This window comes from Panthera tigris, chromosome A2 (genome assembly GCF_018350195.1).
Source record: "Panthera tigris isolate Pti1 chromosome A2, P.tigris_Pti1_mat1.1, whole genome shotgun sequence".
Classification (NCBI taxonomy): Eukaryota; Metazoa; Chordata; class Mammalia; order Carnivora; family Felidae; genus Panthera; species Panthera tigris.
The window spans coordinates 78,489,388-78,505,223 of record NC_056661.1 but is presented as its reverse complement, the minus strand read 5'-3'; the positions used below and the strand labels follow the sequence as shown (position 1 = coordinate 78,505,223).

Genomic DNA, 15,836 nt, shown 5'->3' with positions numbered 1-15,836 from the left:
TGTCACCCACCCAGCTATGGCGTGATGCTCCCTGGTACAGAAGGTCTTCTCCATTCTTCTCTCCAGAAAGCACACTGGAAAGCAAGTGAGGGGTGTTATTGTAAGAATAACCTTGAATCCAGTCCATTGTCCAAGAGTCGTACAGTCGGACACTCAACTGTACGATTTTCATGACATCTCACACCTGATCATGACACACACCTTTGTGTCGACACCATCTCTGAGGATCCCTCAATCACTTATTGCCTTGCCCTCAGTCTGGGCCAAGGTTCTCATCTGCACTCAGTTTTAGATAACTTATTTAACTTATTAACATGACTAATACAGGGAGCGCCTCGGTGGCTCAGTCGGTTAAGCATCCGACTTTGGCTCAGGTCATGATCTCACAGTTCATGAGTTTGAGCCCTGCGTTGGGCTCTGTGCTGACAGTGTGGAGCCTGCTCAGAATTCTTTCTCTCTCTCTGCCCCTCACCTGCTTGTGCTTTCTCTCTCTCTCTCAAAATAAATAAATAAACTTAAAAAAAAAACCACCCATAACTAGAAAGGAGTTTTAAAAAATATTTATTATATTTTGTTCTAGAAATGGTAGAAAATAAAAACTGGTGCAATTATGTCACACATCCTTGGCAAGGCATAGTCAGCCTTTCACACCAGAGAAAAGTTTTACACAATGCCAGAAACGGAAATACCCAAGCCGAAGGTGACAAAGGGTGAGGCTGCTGATCGGAGGAGCCCTTTTGTAAAGGTTTAAAGTTTTCTTCTCTGCTGTCATTTACTTGTGGACAAATACCAGTCCAGTGGAAAGCATTCTGAACATAAAAGGCACCTAGAGTAAAAATCACACCTTGACTAATAAAAATAGCGACACATGTTTACACTGAGAAAAAAGGTCCTATCACGCAACTGTCCTACAAGGCAACGATAATATAAATGCAAAAGCTACTGCAACTAAAAGATCTATCCACACTTACCTAAACCTGGCATGGGAGTTAGATGATGACAGCCACTTTTGCATCTATAACCTGGACATGTTTTATCATCATTTAAATAAGCATGAGTACTGTACTTATAGGCGGGGTGGGGGCAGTCTATTTATCCATAGTCAAGATTTGCTTTGCTGCATTTTCTCTTAAAATGCATTGCTGCATACTCCATTCATGGCTACATGAAAAATTCATGTCGTCCTTTAAGAATGAAGCGAAACTTAAAATTGCAAGTTTAAACCGAAAGTCCTTTTAAATTATCATAAAGCCAAATAAAGCTGATGTTTTACTATGATTTAAGCACCTGAAATATATTCTGATCAATTTATATTCTCTGAGCTAGAATTAGGATCCTCAGGATTTGTATTATGTGTACAAATATTGCAAATTAAGCTAATAAAAACTTGAAAAAATACAAATAATCTTTAGCTACAAAGATCTAAAATACACCTATGGTCTGTACTAAGACAAAAATGAACAAGAAGCCAGCAAACACCCGTCTGCATGTTCTCGTCTGGGGAAAAAGGACTCAGCGGAGCCAGGTGGTGTTCAGCTGGGTCTGGTTCTTGATGCTGGTATCCATTTTTAGCACTTCGCGAATGGCCATGGTAGCGTAGGTAGAAGGAGGAAGAGAAAAATCCATCTTCAGAGCTCTGTATTTGCCTTCTGCCAGGCAAGAAAGAAGAGAACGGTCAGAAAAGGAAGGCAGCTGCAGAGAGACTGGGGCGAGTCATATAATCGCTACAGAGAGGAAAGAACTGGGCTCTTCTGCAGGCACCACCTCCCGTGGGGCCTCAGAGAATAAAATGTAGAAGTGAGATCAGAAGTATATGATCCAGCCGAATCCCGACAGTAATTCTACTTGGAACCTTCAAGAAGGGCACAGGGTAGAAACAGACGAGGGAATGGCAGCCAGAAGTTGACAATGACAATGCAGATTTCATGTTTTAGACTCTGTTCCTGGATATTCCCTCACCTTTGTTCACTCAGTGGGGGAGGAAATATTCAACCACCTAATACCATAATGTTCATTCATTTTCAGTGAAATCTATTGTTCTAATCACCTGACATCAAGCTATAACCACAAAACCAAGATGACAAAACACAAAATAGCAATCACTGGGCAGGTGGAAGGTGGCGGTTTAATTTATGTTTTCGTCTGAGAAAACGTTTCAAAGTTGACACAGGGCTGACGGCTGAGTAAACTTACCAGAAGCAAACACCGGTGGTGGTTTCCCTTCTAGGTTGTCCACATCTGTGTTGAAGAGTGGAATTTTGGGATCATCATATGCAACGACTTCCCTTCAAAACACACAAATAAAGTGTGAATGCAAACTTCTATGAAAGGAACTAAACCTGCTCATCACCATTTTCTTAGAAAGGAAAAAACACACAGGCCTGTGTAAGGAATTCTAAGGGGAAGTTGTTCAATAACAGAACAGGGCCAAATTTTACATGTAAGTATTGCTTTTGTATGATCATACAACAAGATGAGAAATGATGCCAGACTACGTTAAAAAAAATATAAAATGCTTCCTTAGGATGGAAATTCTTTTTCTACGTAGGTGGAAACTTCACTTGGTGAAGATGTGAATTAATAATGGCGTTTGTATCTTCTCCACGGTGGTCATCACTTCTAACAGCACCGTGTTACTCACCAGAAACAGCTCTCTGGGGTGGGGAAGACGAAATCCAACCTGGGCAACCTCATCCCACAACCCAGAGATGGAGACAGGGAAGAGAGAGAATCTCCCGGCAATGGACAACTAATTCAGGATTTAGTGTTTAAAATTATCAAACAGAACTGAGTTTTAGAAAATTATCAAATAAATATACTGAAATATTTTAAATGAGTTAATACATGTATGTGTTTTTCTTCAGAACATATTAAAACAAACAGATCAGTGTTTGAAACTCACAGCTAATTCGGAATAAAGGTAGCTTGCTCAGGGATAGCTTTATAAGCAATTCTTAGTTTTTTCAAAGTAGGGAAAAAGTTTAAATGTTTCTTCCTTTTTTTTTTTTTTTTTAAAGCCTGACGCGGGCTCAAACTCACGAACCATGAGATCATGACCTGAGCTGAAGTCAGACACTTAATTGACTCAGCCACCCAGGTGCCCCTTCTTCCTTTTTATTAACGTTTATTTTTATTTTTGAGAGAGAGAGAGAGAGATCTCACAAGCGCGTGCATGTGTGCAAGCAGGGGAGGGGCAGAGAGAGAGGGAGACATAGAATCTGAAGCAGGCTCTAGGCTCTGAGCCTGACGCCGGGTTTAAACCCACGGAACGCGTGATCATGACCTGAGCCAAGGTCAAACACTTAACCCACTGAGCCACCCAGGCGCCCCACTCTGCATAGATCTTCAATAATTTAGCGAGGTCTATAAAATATAAACTTAACCACTTACACTCGTTTGTTTCCTGATGATCAAAAAATGCAAGTAGAAGTAATAATGATAATAGTAACAACAAGTAATGCTTCTATGCCAGGTTGTCAACACTGGACAATAAACATGTGATGCAAAAGCTTTAAATCTCACATTCTAATTCAGTTCTACTTCCTTCCAGACTATCACTCACCAACTGACATTCTGAGGACGAATAATGATCTTTCGGTAGGCTCCTGATAAGGAATAATCTCGAATTTTGTGTCTCATGTTGTCAATATCCAGATTGTCTGCTGTGAGCATTTCCCTGTAGGCTTCGCTAACTGTAAGATACAAAAAGTTAGCTGGAATGCAGCATGTGAGCAAGCCACCTTCTGCCAGACCACAAATAAATTCATAGCATCCTAACAAAATTAGTCCCTCTCATTTATAATCCAGCCTGTTCTCTAGAATCAAAATTTAGGGATTAACTACTAGGGCTAGATGTCTCCAGCTTAGATTTGAGCAACTTGTAAGTTATCTCTCATAAGCAGCCACAGTATCTGGGGTGTCAGGTTCTCAAGCTAACTATAAAAGGCCATTTCAAGAGAAGTTATTAACCTATAATTTATACATGCTCAGAGTTGGAAGAGAGCATGTACAGAGGCCTCCAATTCCTGAAGAAGGCAGTTATAAATAAATGTATAAAAATAAGAGACCTGGGAAAACAATCTGGCTCACCCTCGCCCCTGATGTGGAATCTTTTTTATAACACCTGAGAGAGACAGTCACCCGGCCTTTGCTTGCAGGTTGCCATTTACGGTAACGTCTTTGTGAGGCTCCCCAATTGTTAGAAAGTTCCTTATTCCAAGCTGAAATCTGTCTTTTTATAACTTCTGTTCACTGCTTTGCAACACAGCAGGTTAACTGCCCTTTTTCACATGTTCACACAAGTGCTGGACCTTTAAGCCGTATCTTCTTTAGGCCACACACACGTTCTTTCAACTGTCCCTCTTCTGACATTGCTGTATTCTCCACAAAACCCTTCATCTGCCTCAGGGTAGCAGAATGATGTTCAATAAGAACTCCAGATACTTTTTATATAGACTACTATCAAGCTGGACCTTTACAGAAGTAAGAATTTATATTTAACTCTATTAAATGCCTTCTGTAGTTCTTTTAAAAAATTTACTTTTTATACAATTAGTATTGACAGTTTTGGGTAACATAACTTGCAAACATGATAAGCAGATTTTTAAAAAATGTTTATTTATATTTGAGACAGAGAGAGAGAGTGCACGAGCAGGGAAGGGGCAGAGAGAGAGGGAGACACAGAACCTGAAGCAGCCTATAGGCTCTGAGCTGTCAGCACAGAGCCCGACGCGGGGCTCGAACCCATGAACTGTGAGATCATGATCTGAGTTGAAGTTGGACACTTAACCTACCGAGCCACCCAGGCGCCCTGCAGATTTCTTATTCAAGTTATTCATAAAAAATATTGGGTAGACCAGGGTCAAGGAAAGACTCCCTCACAACGTATCTATAAGACAAGAGGGATCCCTAAATTGAGCACTGCTGGATGCCAAGCGCGCATATGTAACCGATCCACATGCCCATCCAGTCTACGAGCCCCTGTCTTCGCCACAAGGATTCCAGGAACAGACTTTGTCAAAAGCTGTATTGAATTTATGGCTTAAATGGCATTACCCTGTGCCATAGGGTAGGCAGACTGTTCCCCTCCCCCTCCCCCCTCCTATTCATTCCCCCCTCCTTTTCTCTGCTTTCTCTCAGTGAAGTCAACCTCACATAAGAATTAGAAGCGCAGCAATCCGATTATATTAATATGTAAGTGGCAGATGACTAACTTTTGTCAGTATTTGCAGTATCAAAGAAGGGTGTTAATTCCTAAGCATTCTGTAACTTGTATGGTTACAAGGAATATAACATTGATAAGCAAAATAATCATTCTGACCCCTCGAGAGAAAAGATGTCTTTTTTTTGTTTTTTTAAGTTTTTACTCATTTGAAAGAGACAAAGGCAGTGTGAATAGGGAGGGGCAGAGAGAGAGAGAGGTGGGGGGGGCGGGGAGAGAGAGAATCACAAGCAGGCTGCGTGCTGCCAGCACACAGAGTCTGACACGGAGCTCTAACTCCCAAAACCTCAAGATAATAACCTGAGCAGAAGTCAGCCCCTTAGCTGAAGGAGCCACCCAGGAGCCCCTCCACCATTTTGTTTCTTAATTTATTTTTTTTTTCAACGTTTTTTATTTATTTTTGGCACAGAGAGAGACAGAGCATGAACGGGGGAGGGGCAGAGAGAGAGGGAGACACAGAATCGGAAACAGGCTCCAGGCTCCGAGCCATCAGTCCAGAGCCTGACGCGGGGCTCGAACTCACGGACCGCGAGATCGTGACCTGGCTGAAGTCGGACGCTTAGCCGACTGCGCCACCCAGGCGCCCCTGTTTCTTAATTTAAATTACCCAGGGGCGCCTGACTGACTTAGTGGAACATACAACTCTTGAACTTGGGGTACTTAAGTTCGAACCCTACGTTGGGTGTAGAGATTACCTAAAAATAAAAATTTTTTAAAAATTATCCATTTGAGGGGCGCCTGCCTGGGTGGCTCAGTTGGTTAAGCGTCCGACTTCGGGTCAGGTCATGATCTCATGGTTCGTGGGTTTGAGCCCCGCATCAGGCTTTGTGCTGACAGCTCAGAGCCTGGAGCCTGCTTTGGATTCTGTGTCTCCCTCTGTCTCTGCCCCTCCCCCACTCGTGCTCTGTCTCCCTCTGTCTCAAAAATAAACATTAAAAAAAATAAAAAAAAATTATCCACTTGAATACCTTTCAGGGAGACTTTATATATGTAAACATAGTTTATAAATGTTTGAAATCTAAACATTTTCAAGTCTGACAGAAATGAAAGTCCTAAAATTATATTTAAAGTACTGATTTTTTCCCCTCTCTCTATTCTTGGTGGCTGGTAAGTGGTTTAAACATGTCAGGCTTTGTTTTATCTACTTTCCCCTGACAGGGAACTTACTTTTATGCTTTGGGTAGATAACATCAAAACCAGGCAAAGGCATTACCACATCATGGATGGAGTAATTATTAACATCTTCTTCATCAACATAGGTGGCTGTAGCTGCAAATTGACACACAGATAAATTGAGAAAAACTACGAAAATAGGTGATATTTTCATGAGCTTGATCTTCAAAAATTATATGCAAGCTGACACAGGATGAGTGGCCTACAAAATTTAAGGAAATTAAGTTAGGTACCTTACTGTCTTTTCTGCTCTACCCAAGAAATAAAATCATGGATTCATAACAAGTGGAAAGTCAAAAAAACAAAAAACAAAAAAACAAACAACATTTATTTCTCAGCTGCACCCTTATGTTTTTAGAATGCTTTAAAAAAACAAGCTGCTTTCTCCTTTTTAAACAACCCTACAAAATACTATCTAGAAAGCTATCGCCATTGGATGCATTTTAATAAAAGAATAATTTTAAATCAGTCTGCGTTTAGAGGATGAAATGTGATGGCATATGGGACATTAAAACACACTGGATGTAATCAACATTGGAGGAGATTAAAAACTATTAATCCAGGATAATCAAAATTTCTCAATAGGACCCTTAGTGGATTTATTGGGTATACATGTAGATGAACAGGCTATGTCTTCAGACAGGAGAAGGGCGGCTGGGTGTGCCAGAAGAACATTGACTTTGGAAACAGGCCGACTTTGATTCTGAATCTCTGCCTTTTCTTTTTTTAACCAGATGTGGAATCTTGTGAATCTTGTCTGAAGAACACAGGGAACACTTCACAGAATACTGCAAGCTTTAAACCAGAAGAGGTAGGCAAAGGGCTTAACACAGGCCTGACACAAGGTGGGGGCTCAGCATCAGAGGGGATCAGCTGTGTGTTTTATGAACATTGCCGGCACAGAGTACGCACTAAGTGTCTGTTACGTCACGGCCCGCGTGTGAAGTGAGCTCTGGTCGAGCGCTGACTTACAGAAACTCTTTAAAACTGGCGGAAAACAGCTGAGGCGCCAAGGCAAGTCCAGAAGTGTAGAGGAGTATTTGCTGGACCCAGATTAAAGTTTAGAAAAAGACTTAAAGACAACATCTCATTCAAATCTTCTTCTAGCCAAGAAAATGAAGGCCCAGAGACCCAGAAGAGAGTCAGGCGCTTACTCAAATCGTATGCATATTTTGACTAGAGATACAGATGCAAAGTGTTCCGTCTGAGCTTACAATGCCTTTCCATTTAACCTTACTAGACACCTCCCACCCTCCCCAAGCAGTGGCCAGGCTGGATTTTAAGCACTAGTGTCAAATGGCTGAACCCTAGTTTGGTGGAGTCAGGAGGATATCTGCCTTTTTACCTCCTTTGAGAACGAGGTCCCCTGGGACGGGTCTCAGTCCGTACTCCTCTATCCTCTTGCTTACCATGTTATTCCACACATAGCTTTGGTAGCTATGAATATACATTAAGCGATTATTTCTTGGTATCTGGAGGGAAGGATAAAAAACAGGCAAGGAAAAAAATACATATTCTGAATATTAAAAGTACTGTACTTTCCCAGGCCTCCCACTTGCTCAGTGGTGACCCTAGAACAAGAAGCTTGTAGCTCAAATCTCATCTCTCTAAAGGCTTATAGCAACAGCGACTGATGCACGGCAACCAATTTTAGAGACAGAACTCCTCCGACTACGGGGTGCTCATGGTCAGCTTCCATGGCGGCAGCTCCCACATGTTCATGCAAATAAAGCAAGTCCTGTGGAGCTCACACCCTAAACCAAAGACACCGCCCTCGAACTCTAGAAATTCACACATTGGTTAGTTACACAGCAAACAGTGCTTCCTTCCTGCTAATGGCCGTGGAGGGAGAAAATCTGAATGACGGAACTGACAACTGACTTCATGCAGTAAAAATTCTTTCTCGTTTACCAGGGGAAGAGTAAATGAGACGTTAAGTTTAAGAGTTAACCTTTAGTCCACTAGGGATCACAGCCATCTGAACACTGGCAGAGGCCACACTTGCCAAGATGGTACCCACTCCTGAACAACCACGAAGAAACCAAACTAAAATGTAATCACTGGGCGCTTCCCGTGCAACCTCTTACTGAGGCAGGTTACAGTCCCGATGCTGGACAATGATCAAGAAGTGCACTCTAAGATGGATTCTGAATTTCTCAAGTAGCAAGATACTGGATTTAAATTAAATTTCCTTGTAGGCAGTATTTACCACTTTCATGCTTTTCTCGGCCCTCCATGTGAATAACTGTTGCCAACGCCACCCACACCCACCACCCTCCCTCGTCACCATTCAGGGTACACACAAGGATCACTCAGGTAACACACGTCTCCGAGATCACCAAAGGATCCTTATTTACCTTCCGCTCTTCTAAAATTTAGTAAAATATTTAAAGGTAAAATTTAAAAAGCATTAAGCCACCTCAAGTCATTTGCCTGACTTCACAAATAGCACTCACTATGCCAAATGCAGAGACTATATTCTTCATTCCATATTTTGAAAGTCCTCGCAGCAGCTGCCCTTCCACACACCTTTTGACAGGTAGTTTTCTGAGGGCAGCAGCTGGGTCTTTGGTCTTCGCCCACTCTTCCCTGCACTTAACCAAGTAGCCCTTTTCAGCTGGGGGGAAAAAAAAGTTGTGTTAAAACAATTTATGAAATGGACGCATTTCCGTAACTTTAACGCACTTCCTAGAGAACACAAAATTAGAAAATGCTCTTTGTAACACAGGTACCCTGAACAGATTCTGCTCATTGAGAATACCTGTCAGGAGGTGAGAAGGTGGGACGGGGAGAATGTACAGAACGAAAACAGCTTCGTTGATATTAGCCCCCCCACCACCTCCAGTATTGAAAGTCCATTACTGTCCCCTTATCACGGCTGATTTAACAGAAGACAAAACCCAGGGAGCCTTTTCTCCTTTCTCTTTTTCTACTGTGTTGGCAAATTTGATAGGAACTCTCCTTAAAAGTAGGCAACTTTATCTCTTTAATTTGGAAATGAATAATTACCCAAAGGGACTAAATATTTTGATAATTTGTAAAGTAGTATTTAAATCATTTTTTAGATGATATGAATTTAGACGTACTTTCTGGAAAGTAACTAACAAACTAAAATCTTCAACACTTTTTGCCCAGTTTTTAATTTCTACTACACTATGCTTTAACAAATTAACCACAAGTGAGATGTGTTTGGATTCCTGCATGTTCAGGGATTTAGTAGTGTATGGGGCAAAGGAAATATATTTGTTTATGAATTAATATATTAGATGAACTAAAGAGCTAAATAAACACAGGATACAAATTATAAATCTCAAATATATACATAAAATTTGTGAAAAAATAAACTATCCTTTTAATTTTACTGTAAAAACAATTTAAAAAAAATTTTTTAACGTTTATTTATTTTTGAGACAGAGAGAGACAGAGCATGAATGGGGGAGGGACAGAGAGAGAGGGAGACACAGAATCTGAAGCAGGCTCCAGGCTCTGAGCTGTCAGCACAGAGCCTGACGCGGGGCTGGAACTCACAGAGTGGGAGATCATGACCTGAGCTCAGGTCAGATGCCCAACTGACTGAGCCACCCAGGCGCCCCAAAAACAATTTTTAAAATTTCTGAAATACCTACCTAATATACACAGATATTTCTTATTCAAAGCAATTCCACAAATACCTAACAAGATATTCTATTTTTTTTCATTAACATGAATTTTATTCTTACCTCCAGAACGGGGTTTCAATATTAAATCCATGACTTCAGTCCAGGAATTCTGTAATATAGCTCTAAAATTAAACAGCATTTATTTTACTTTAATTTTTTTTTACTTAATTTTACATTATTTTAATTTTGCATTAAGATAAATTTTATATGCTGAAATTTGTGGAGTAAAAAATTGTGTTAATTCTATATATTTTATTAAACTTAAAAATAAGCTGAAAAACTAATGATATAGGTTTCAAATGTAAATGAGAAAAGAACTCGAGAGAAGAAAATTAAGAATGTTTACTTATTAACATTTAACATCACATCAACTTTTATTTTTATTTATTTATTTAAATGTTTGTTTATTTTGAGGGAGCGAGAGAGAGGGAGGGTGGGTGCAGAGAGAGGGTGAGGAGAGAATCCCAAGCAGTCTCCACACTGTCATCACACAGCCTGATGCGGGGCTCGATCCCATGAACCACAAGATCATGATTTGAGCCAAAACCAAGAGTTGGTCGCTTAACCAGTTGAGCCACCCAGATGCCCCTTATGTCACAGGTTTTAAAAGCTATAATAGTAAATACTACCAAGTCATTAAGCTGTTAAACATGGTATCTGTACAAATCTGTACTAAAACTTATTTGAAGCCTCTCAAGAAATTTCTCCCCTGTGTTAAATACCTTCTTGCCTAGACAAAGAGTAACACTTTATCCTTCCCTATTATTCTGGCCCAAATGGAAACATCTTTACTTTTGTTGATTATAAGTTATACATGCTTCTTAAAAATTAAACAGTACATAAGAAAGGTTACCTGTAATCTAATTTAACACTTTATTATTTTTTAATGTTCATTTATTTTTAGAGATAGAGTGTGAGTGGGGGAGGGGAAGAGAGAGAGGGAGATACAGGATCAGAAGCAGGCTCCAGGCTCCTAGCTGTCAGCACAGAGCCTGACGCGGGGCTTGAACTCACAGACCGCGAGATCATGATCTGAGCCGAAGTCGGACACTTAACTGACTGAGCCACTCAGGTGCCCCTAAATTAACACTTTAGAATGTATTTTTCATGACTTTTTAAAAAAAGATTTTTAAGTAATCTCTATATCCAACATGAGGACTGAACTCACAGCCCTGAAATTTAAGAGTCATGTGCTACACCGACTGAGCCAGCCAGACACCCCCATGACTTTTCTTGATCCATCTATAAGTGTACACAATTTTTTCTTTAACTTTTATTGTACTATCTTTTGCCTTGCAAAAATTCTATTTTGCCTATCATATCTGCAATTTTTTTCTGTTAAGATATTTGGTCTTGGGAGTTATGCTTAGAGAGGCCTTCCTGACCATAAGAATATAGAAATACCTATTAGTTTTAGTTAACTAGGGTTTTAATTTTTCATATTTAAGTTAACCTATACAGGATACTTTTGTATATTAAAGTGTATAAAATGCTGTTTGGTATCCAATGATGTGCTCATATGGATTATTTATCCACTAATGTGATTAATTACATAACAGATTTTCTACTACTGGCCATCCTTGCATTCCTGGAACAAGCCATGCTCTATCAGTCTTTAAAGATTCTCCTGGGTGACACATGTAGCTGGCTAGGCTATCTGCAACACCTCCCAAGAGAAGAGAGTTCTAACTCAGGACTAGGCATTGGTCTGCCAGATATCATAGAAGGAGCTGTCTTTATTCAAAAACCTTTGTTATCTGGCTGGCCACTTGATTTTGTAAATACTTTTATTGTAAAACAGCTGTGCTCAGCCATTTACACACTGTGTATGACTGGTTCACACTGTTTTAACAGTGGAGGTGAGTCGTTCTATGAACACTCCACGGCCCACAAAGCCTAAAACATTTACTATGTGGCCCTTGGCAGAACAAGTCTGCCAACAAGTGGTACAATATATGGCAAAGTTTAAGATGCCACCATATACATGCAAGTTTCATATACACTGCCATATTAAATATTCGCAGATTTGGTTACAATAGGCCATTCTATCTGGCCCACTACACATTAAGATGTTTTCTACTTTTCCTATGTTCTCTTTCTTTACCTTCTTTTTAAAAATTTTTAAATCTTTATTTATTATTTTTGAGAGAGAGAAACAGCACGAGGAGGGGAAGAACGGAGAGAGAGGGAAACACAGAATCCGAAGCAAGCTCCAGGGGCTCAAACCTATGAACCGTGAGATCATGACCTGAGCCGAAGTTGGACACTTAACCGACTGAGCTACCCAGCCGCCCTATTATTTACCTTCCTTTTTTAAAAAATTGTATAAAATACATATAACATCGAACTCGTCATTTTAGCCACTTTGAAGTGTACAGTTCTATGGCACGAAGTACGTTCATATTGCCGTGAACAGGACTACCTGCCTCCAGAACTTTTACATCTTCCTCAACTGAAACTCTGCACACATTAAACATTAATTCCCATCTCTTCCTCCTCCCAGCTCCTGGCAACCAGCACTCCATCTTGCGTATACGTCTAACCATTCTAGGTCCTCATGTAAGAGGAATTAGTTATTTGTCCTTTTGTGACTGGCTAATTTAGCATAAAGGTCTTATAATCTTGTAGCATGTGTCACAAATTCCTTCCTGTCAAGGCTGAATGATATTCCATTGTATCTATGTACCATGTTTTGTTTATGCATTCACTTGTTAATGGAAAGTTGGTTGCTTCCTTCTTCTGGCTATTGTGAACAGTGCTCAAAAACATAGGCATATAAATATCTGTTGAGTGTTTGCTTTCACTTCTTTTGGGCATATACTCATAAATGGAATTTATGGACCATACGCTAATTCTACATTTAATTTTTGAAGAGACACCGTATCATTTTCCATAGAGACTGTACCACTTATATTCCTACCAGCAGCGCACAAGGGTTCCCATTTCCCCACATGTTCAACACTTGTTTTATTGTCTTTTTTTTTAACTAATGGCATTTCTAATGGGTATATAGTATCTCATTGTGATTTTGATTTGCATTTCCTTAATGATTGGTAATACTGAGCATCTTTTCATTATTAGCTTATTAGTCATTAATGTATCTTCTTGGAAGAGGGGCACCTGGGTGGCTCGGTTGGGTGTCTCGCTTCAGCTCAGGTCATGATCTCACGGTCTGTGAGTTCAAGTCCCCCGTCAGTCTCTCTGCTGACAGCTCAGAGTCTGGAGCCTGCTTCGGATTTTCTGTCTCCCTCTCTATCTGCCTCTCCCCTGCTCACATTGTCTCTCTCAAAAATAAACGTTACAGGGGCACCTGGGTGGCTCAGTCGGTTAAGCGGCCGACTTCGGCTCAGGTCATGATCTCGCGGTCCGTGAGTTCGAGCCCCGCGTCAGGCTCTGTGCTGATAGCTCAGAGCCTGGAGCCTGTTTCAGATTCTGTGTCTCCCTCTCTCTGACCCTCTCCCGTTCATGCTCTGTCTCTCTCTGTCTCAAAAATAAATAAATGTTAAAAAAAAAAATTAAAAAAAAATAAAAATAAAAATAAACGTTACAAAAATTTAAAAAAATATATCTTCTTAGAAGAAAGGTCGAGTTCTTTGCCCATTTTAAATCAGGTTATTTTGTTGTTGTGTTGTAGGAACTCTATATATTTTGGATATTAACCCCTCTTCAGATATATAATTTGCAAACATTTTCTCCCCTTCTGTGGGGTTGCTTTTTCATTCTGTTGATAGTGTCCTTTGGACACAAAAACTCTTTATTTTCTTAAATTTAAGTTTTATTTAAGTTCTAGTTAACATACTGTGAAATACTGGTTTAAGGAGAATTCAGTGATTCATCACTTCCATACAACACCCAGTGCTCATCACAAGTGCTCTCCTTAGAACCCATCACCCATCTATCTCATCTCCCACGGAGCTCCCTCGATCAACCCTGTTTGTTCTCTATCATTAAGAGTTTCTTGTGGTTTATTTGCCTCTCTTCCCTTCCCCCCACCCCTTCCATACATTCATCTATTTTGTTTCTTAAATTTCACATATGTGTGAAATCATATAGTATTTGTCTTTCTCTGACTTATTTTGCTTAGCATGATATGTGCTAGCTTCATCCACATCATTGCAAATGGTGAGATTTCATTCTTTGTGAAGGCTGAATAATATTCCATTGTACATATATATACACCACATCTTCTTTATCCATTCATCAGTCAATGGACATTTGGGCTCTCTCCATAGTTTGGCTATTGTTGATAATGCTGCTATGAACACTGGGGTGCAGGTACCCCTTTGAATTTTATTTTTGTATTCCTTGGGGAAATACCTAATAGTGCAATTGCTGGATCATAGGGTAGTTCTTTTTTTTTTTTTTTTTAATTTTTTTTAACGTTTATTTATTTTTGAGACAGAGAGAGACACAGCATGAACGGGGGAGGGGCAGAGAGAGAGGGAGACACAGAATCAGAAGCAAGCTCCAGGCTCTGAGCCGTCAGCCCAGAGCCCGACGCGGGGCTCGAACTCGCGGACCGCAAGATCGTGACCTGAGCTTGAAGTCGGACGCTTAACCGACTGAGCCACCCAGGCGCCCCAGGGTAGTTCTATCTTTAGTTTTGAGGAACCTCCACACTGTTCTCCAGAGTGGCTGCACCAGTTTTCATTCCCACCAACAATGCAAGAGGGTTCCTGTTTTTCTTCACACCCTTGCCAATATCTGTTGCTTCTTGTGTAATTCTAGCCATTCTGGTAGGTGTGAGGTGGTATCCCATCATGTTTTTGATTTGTATTTCTGTCTGTATTTTGATTTGTATTTTGATGATGAGTGATGTTGAGCATCTTTTCATGTGTCTGTTAGCCATCTGGATATTATACACAAATATCTTAAATTTTATGGAGTCCAACCTATTTTTTTCTTTTGGTGTTATAACCAAGAAATTGGCAACCAAATGTCATGAGGTTTCCCCGTTTTCTTCTAATTTTATAGTTGTAGCTCTTATGTTTAGGTCTTTGATCTATATTAATTCTGGTAAATGGTGTACGATAAGGGTCCAACTTCATTTTTTAATGTTTATACCCAATTTCCCCGACACAACTTATTGAAAAGACAGTCCTTTACCATTGAATGGTCTTGTCATCCTTGTTATTTGACCATATATGCAAAGATTTATTACACCTTTAAAGAAAAATGTTTTACTTAGGTGTAATTCATGTATCCATATAATTCATCCATTTAAGTACACAATATAATGGCTTATGGTATACTCACAGAATTGTGCAACGTTACACAATCAATTCTGGAACATTTTTATCACCCAAAAAGAAATCCTGCACCCATGAGCAGTCACTATTACTCATCCCCCAGACCTAGGCACCACTAATCAACCTCCTTTCTCTATGGATTTGTGTAATCTGGATAACTCATATAAATGCATCCTACAGTATTTTGCCTTTTGTGACTAGCTTCTTTCACTTAGCATGTTTTCAAGGTTTATCCATGTCGTAGCAAGTATCAGTACTCCATTCTCTTATTGTCCCTTTGTTTTAAGGGGGTTCGGGGAGGGATAGAGGAGGAGAGAGAGAATCTTAAGCAGGCTCCATAGCCAGCCTGGAGCCCAGCTCAGGGCTCGATCTCATGAATCATGAGATCATGACCTGAGCCAAAATCAAGAGTCAGAGGCTTGGGGCACCTGGGTGGCTCAGTCAGCTGAACTTCTGACTCTTGGTTTTGGCTCAGGTCATGGTCTCACAGTTGGTGGATTTGAGTTCCATGTGGTGGTCACAGTATAGAGCCTG

General features: G+C 40.3%; 1 protein-coding gene across 10 annotated transcripts in view; it reads right to left on the bottom strand.

The window, feature by feature from the left end:
• Nucleotides 1-1,090: 1,090 nt before the first annotated feature.
• The window catches only part of PUS7 (pseudouridine synthase 7), a 76,171-nt gene continuing 61,425 nt past the window's right edge, over nt 1,091-15,836 (bottom strand). For all 10 annotated transcript variants that reach the window (XM_042964671.1, XM_042964628.1, XM_042964635.1 and 7 more), the window contains 7 exons: nt 10,114-10,175; nt 8,851-9,011; nt 7,740-7,866; nt 6,389-6,490; nt 3,563-3,692; nt 2,194-2,285; nt 1,091-1,649 (listed from right to left, as the gene is read on the bottom strand). In XM_042964671.1, the coding sequence (XP_042820605.1) occupies nt 1,513-1,649; nt 2,194-2,285; nt 3,563-3,692; nt 6,389-6,490; nt 7,740-7,866; nt 8,851-9,011; nt 10,114-10,175 (811 nt within the window). In that variant the 3' untranslated portion in view covers nt 1,091-1,512. The remainder of the gene's footprint in view (nt 1,650-2,193; nt 2,286-3,562; nt 3,693-6,388; nt 6,491-7,739; nt 7,867-8,850; nt 9,012-10,113; nt 10,176-15,836) is intronic.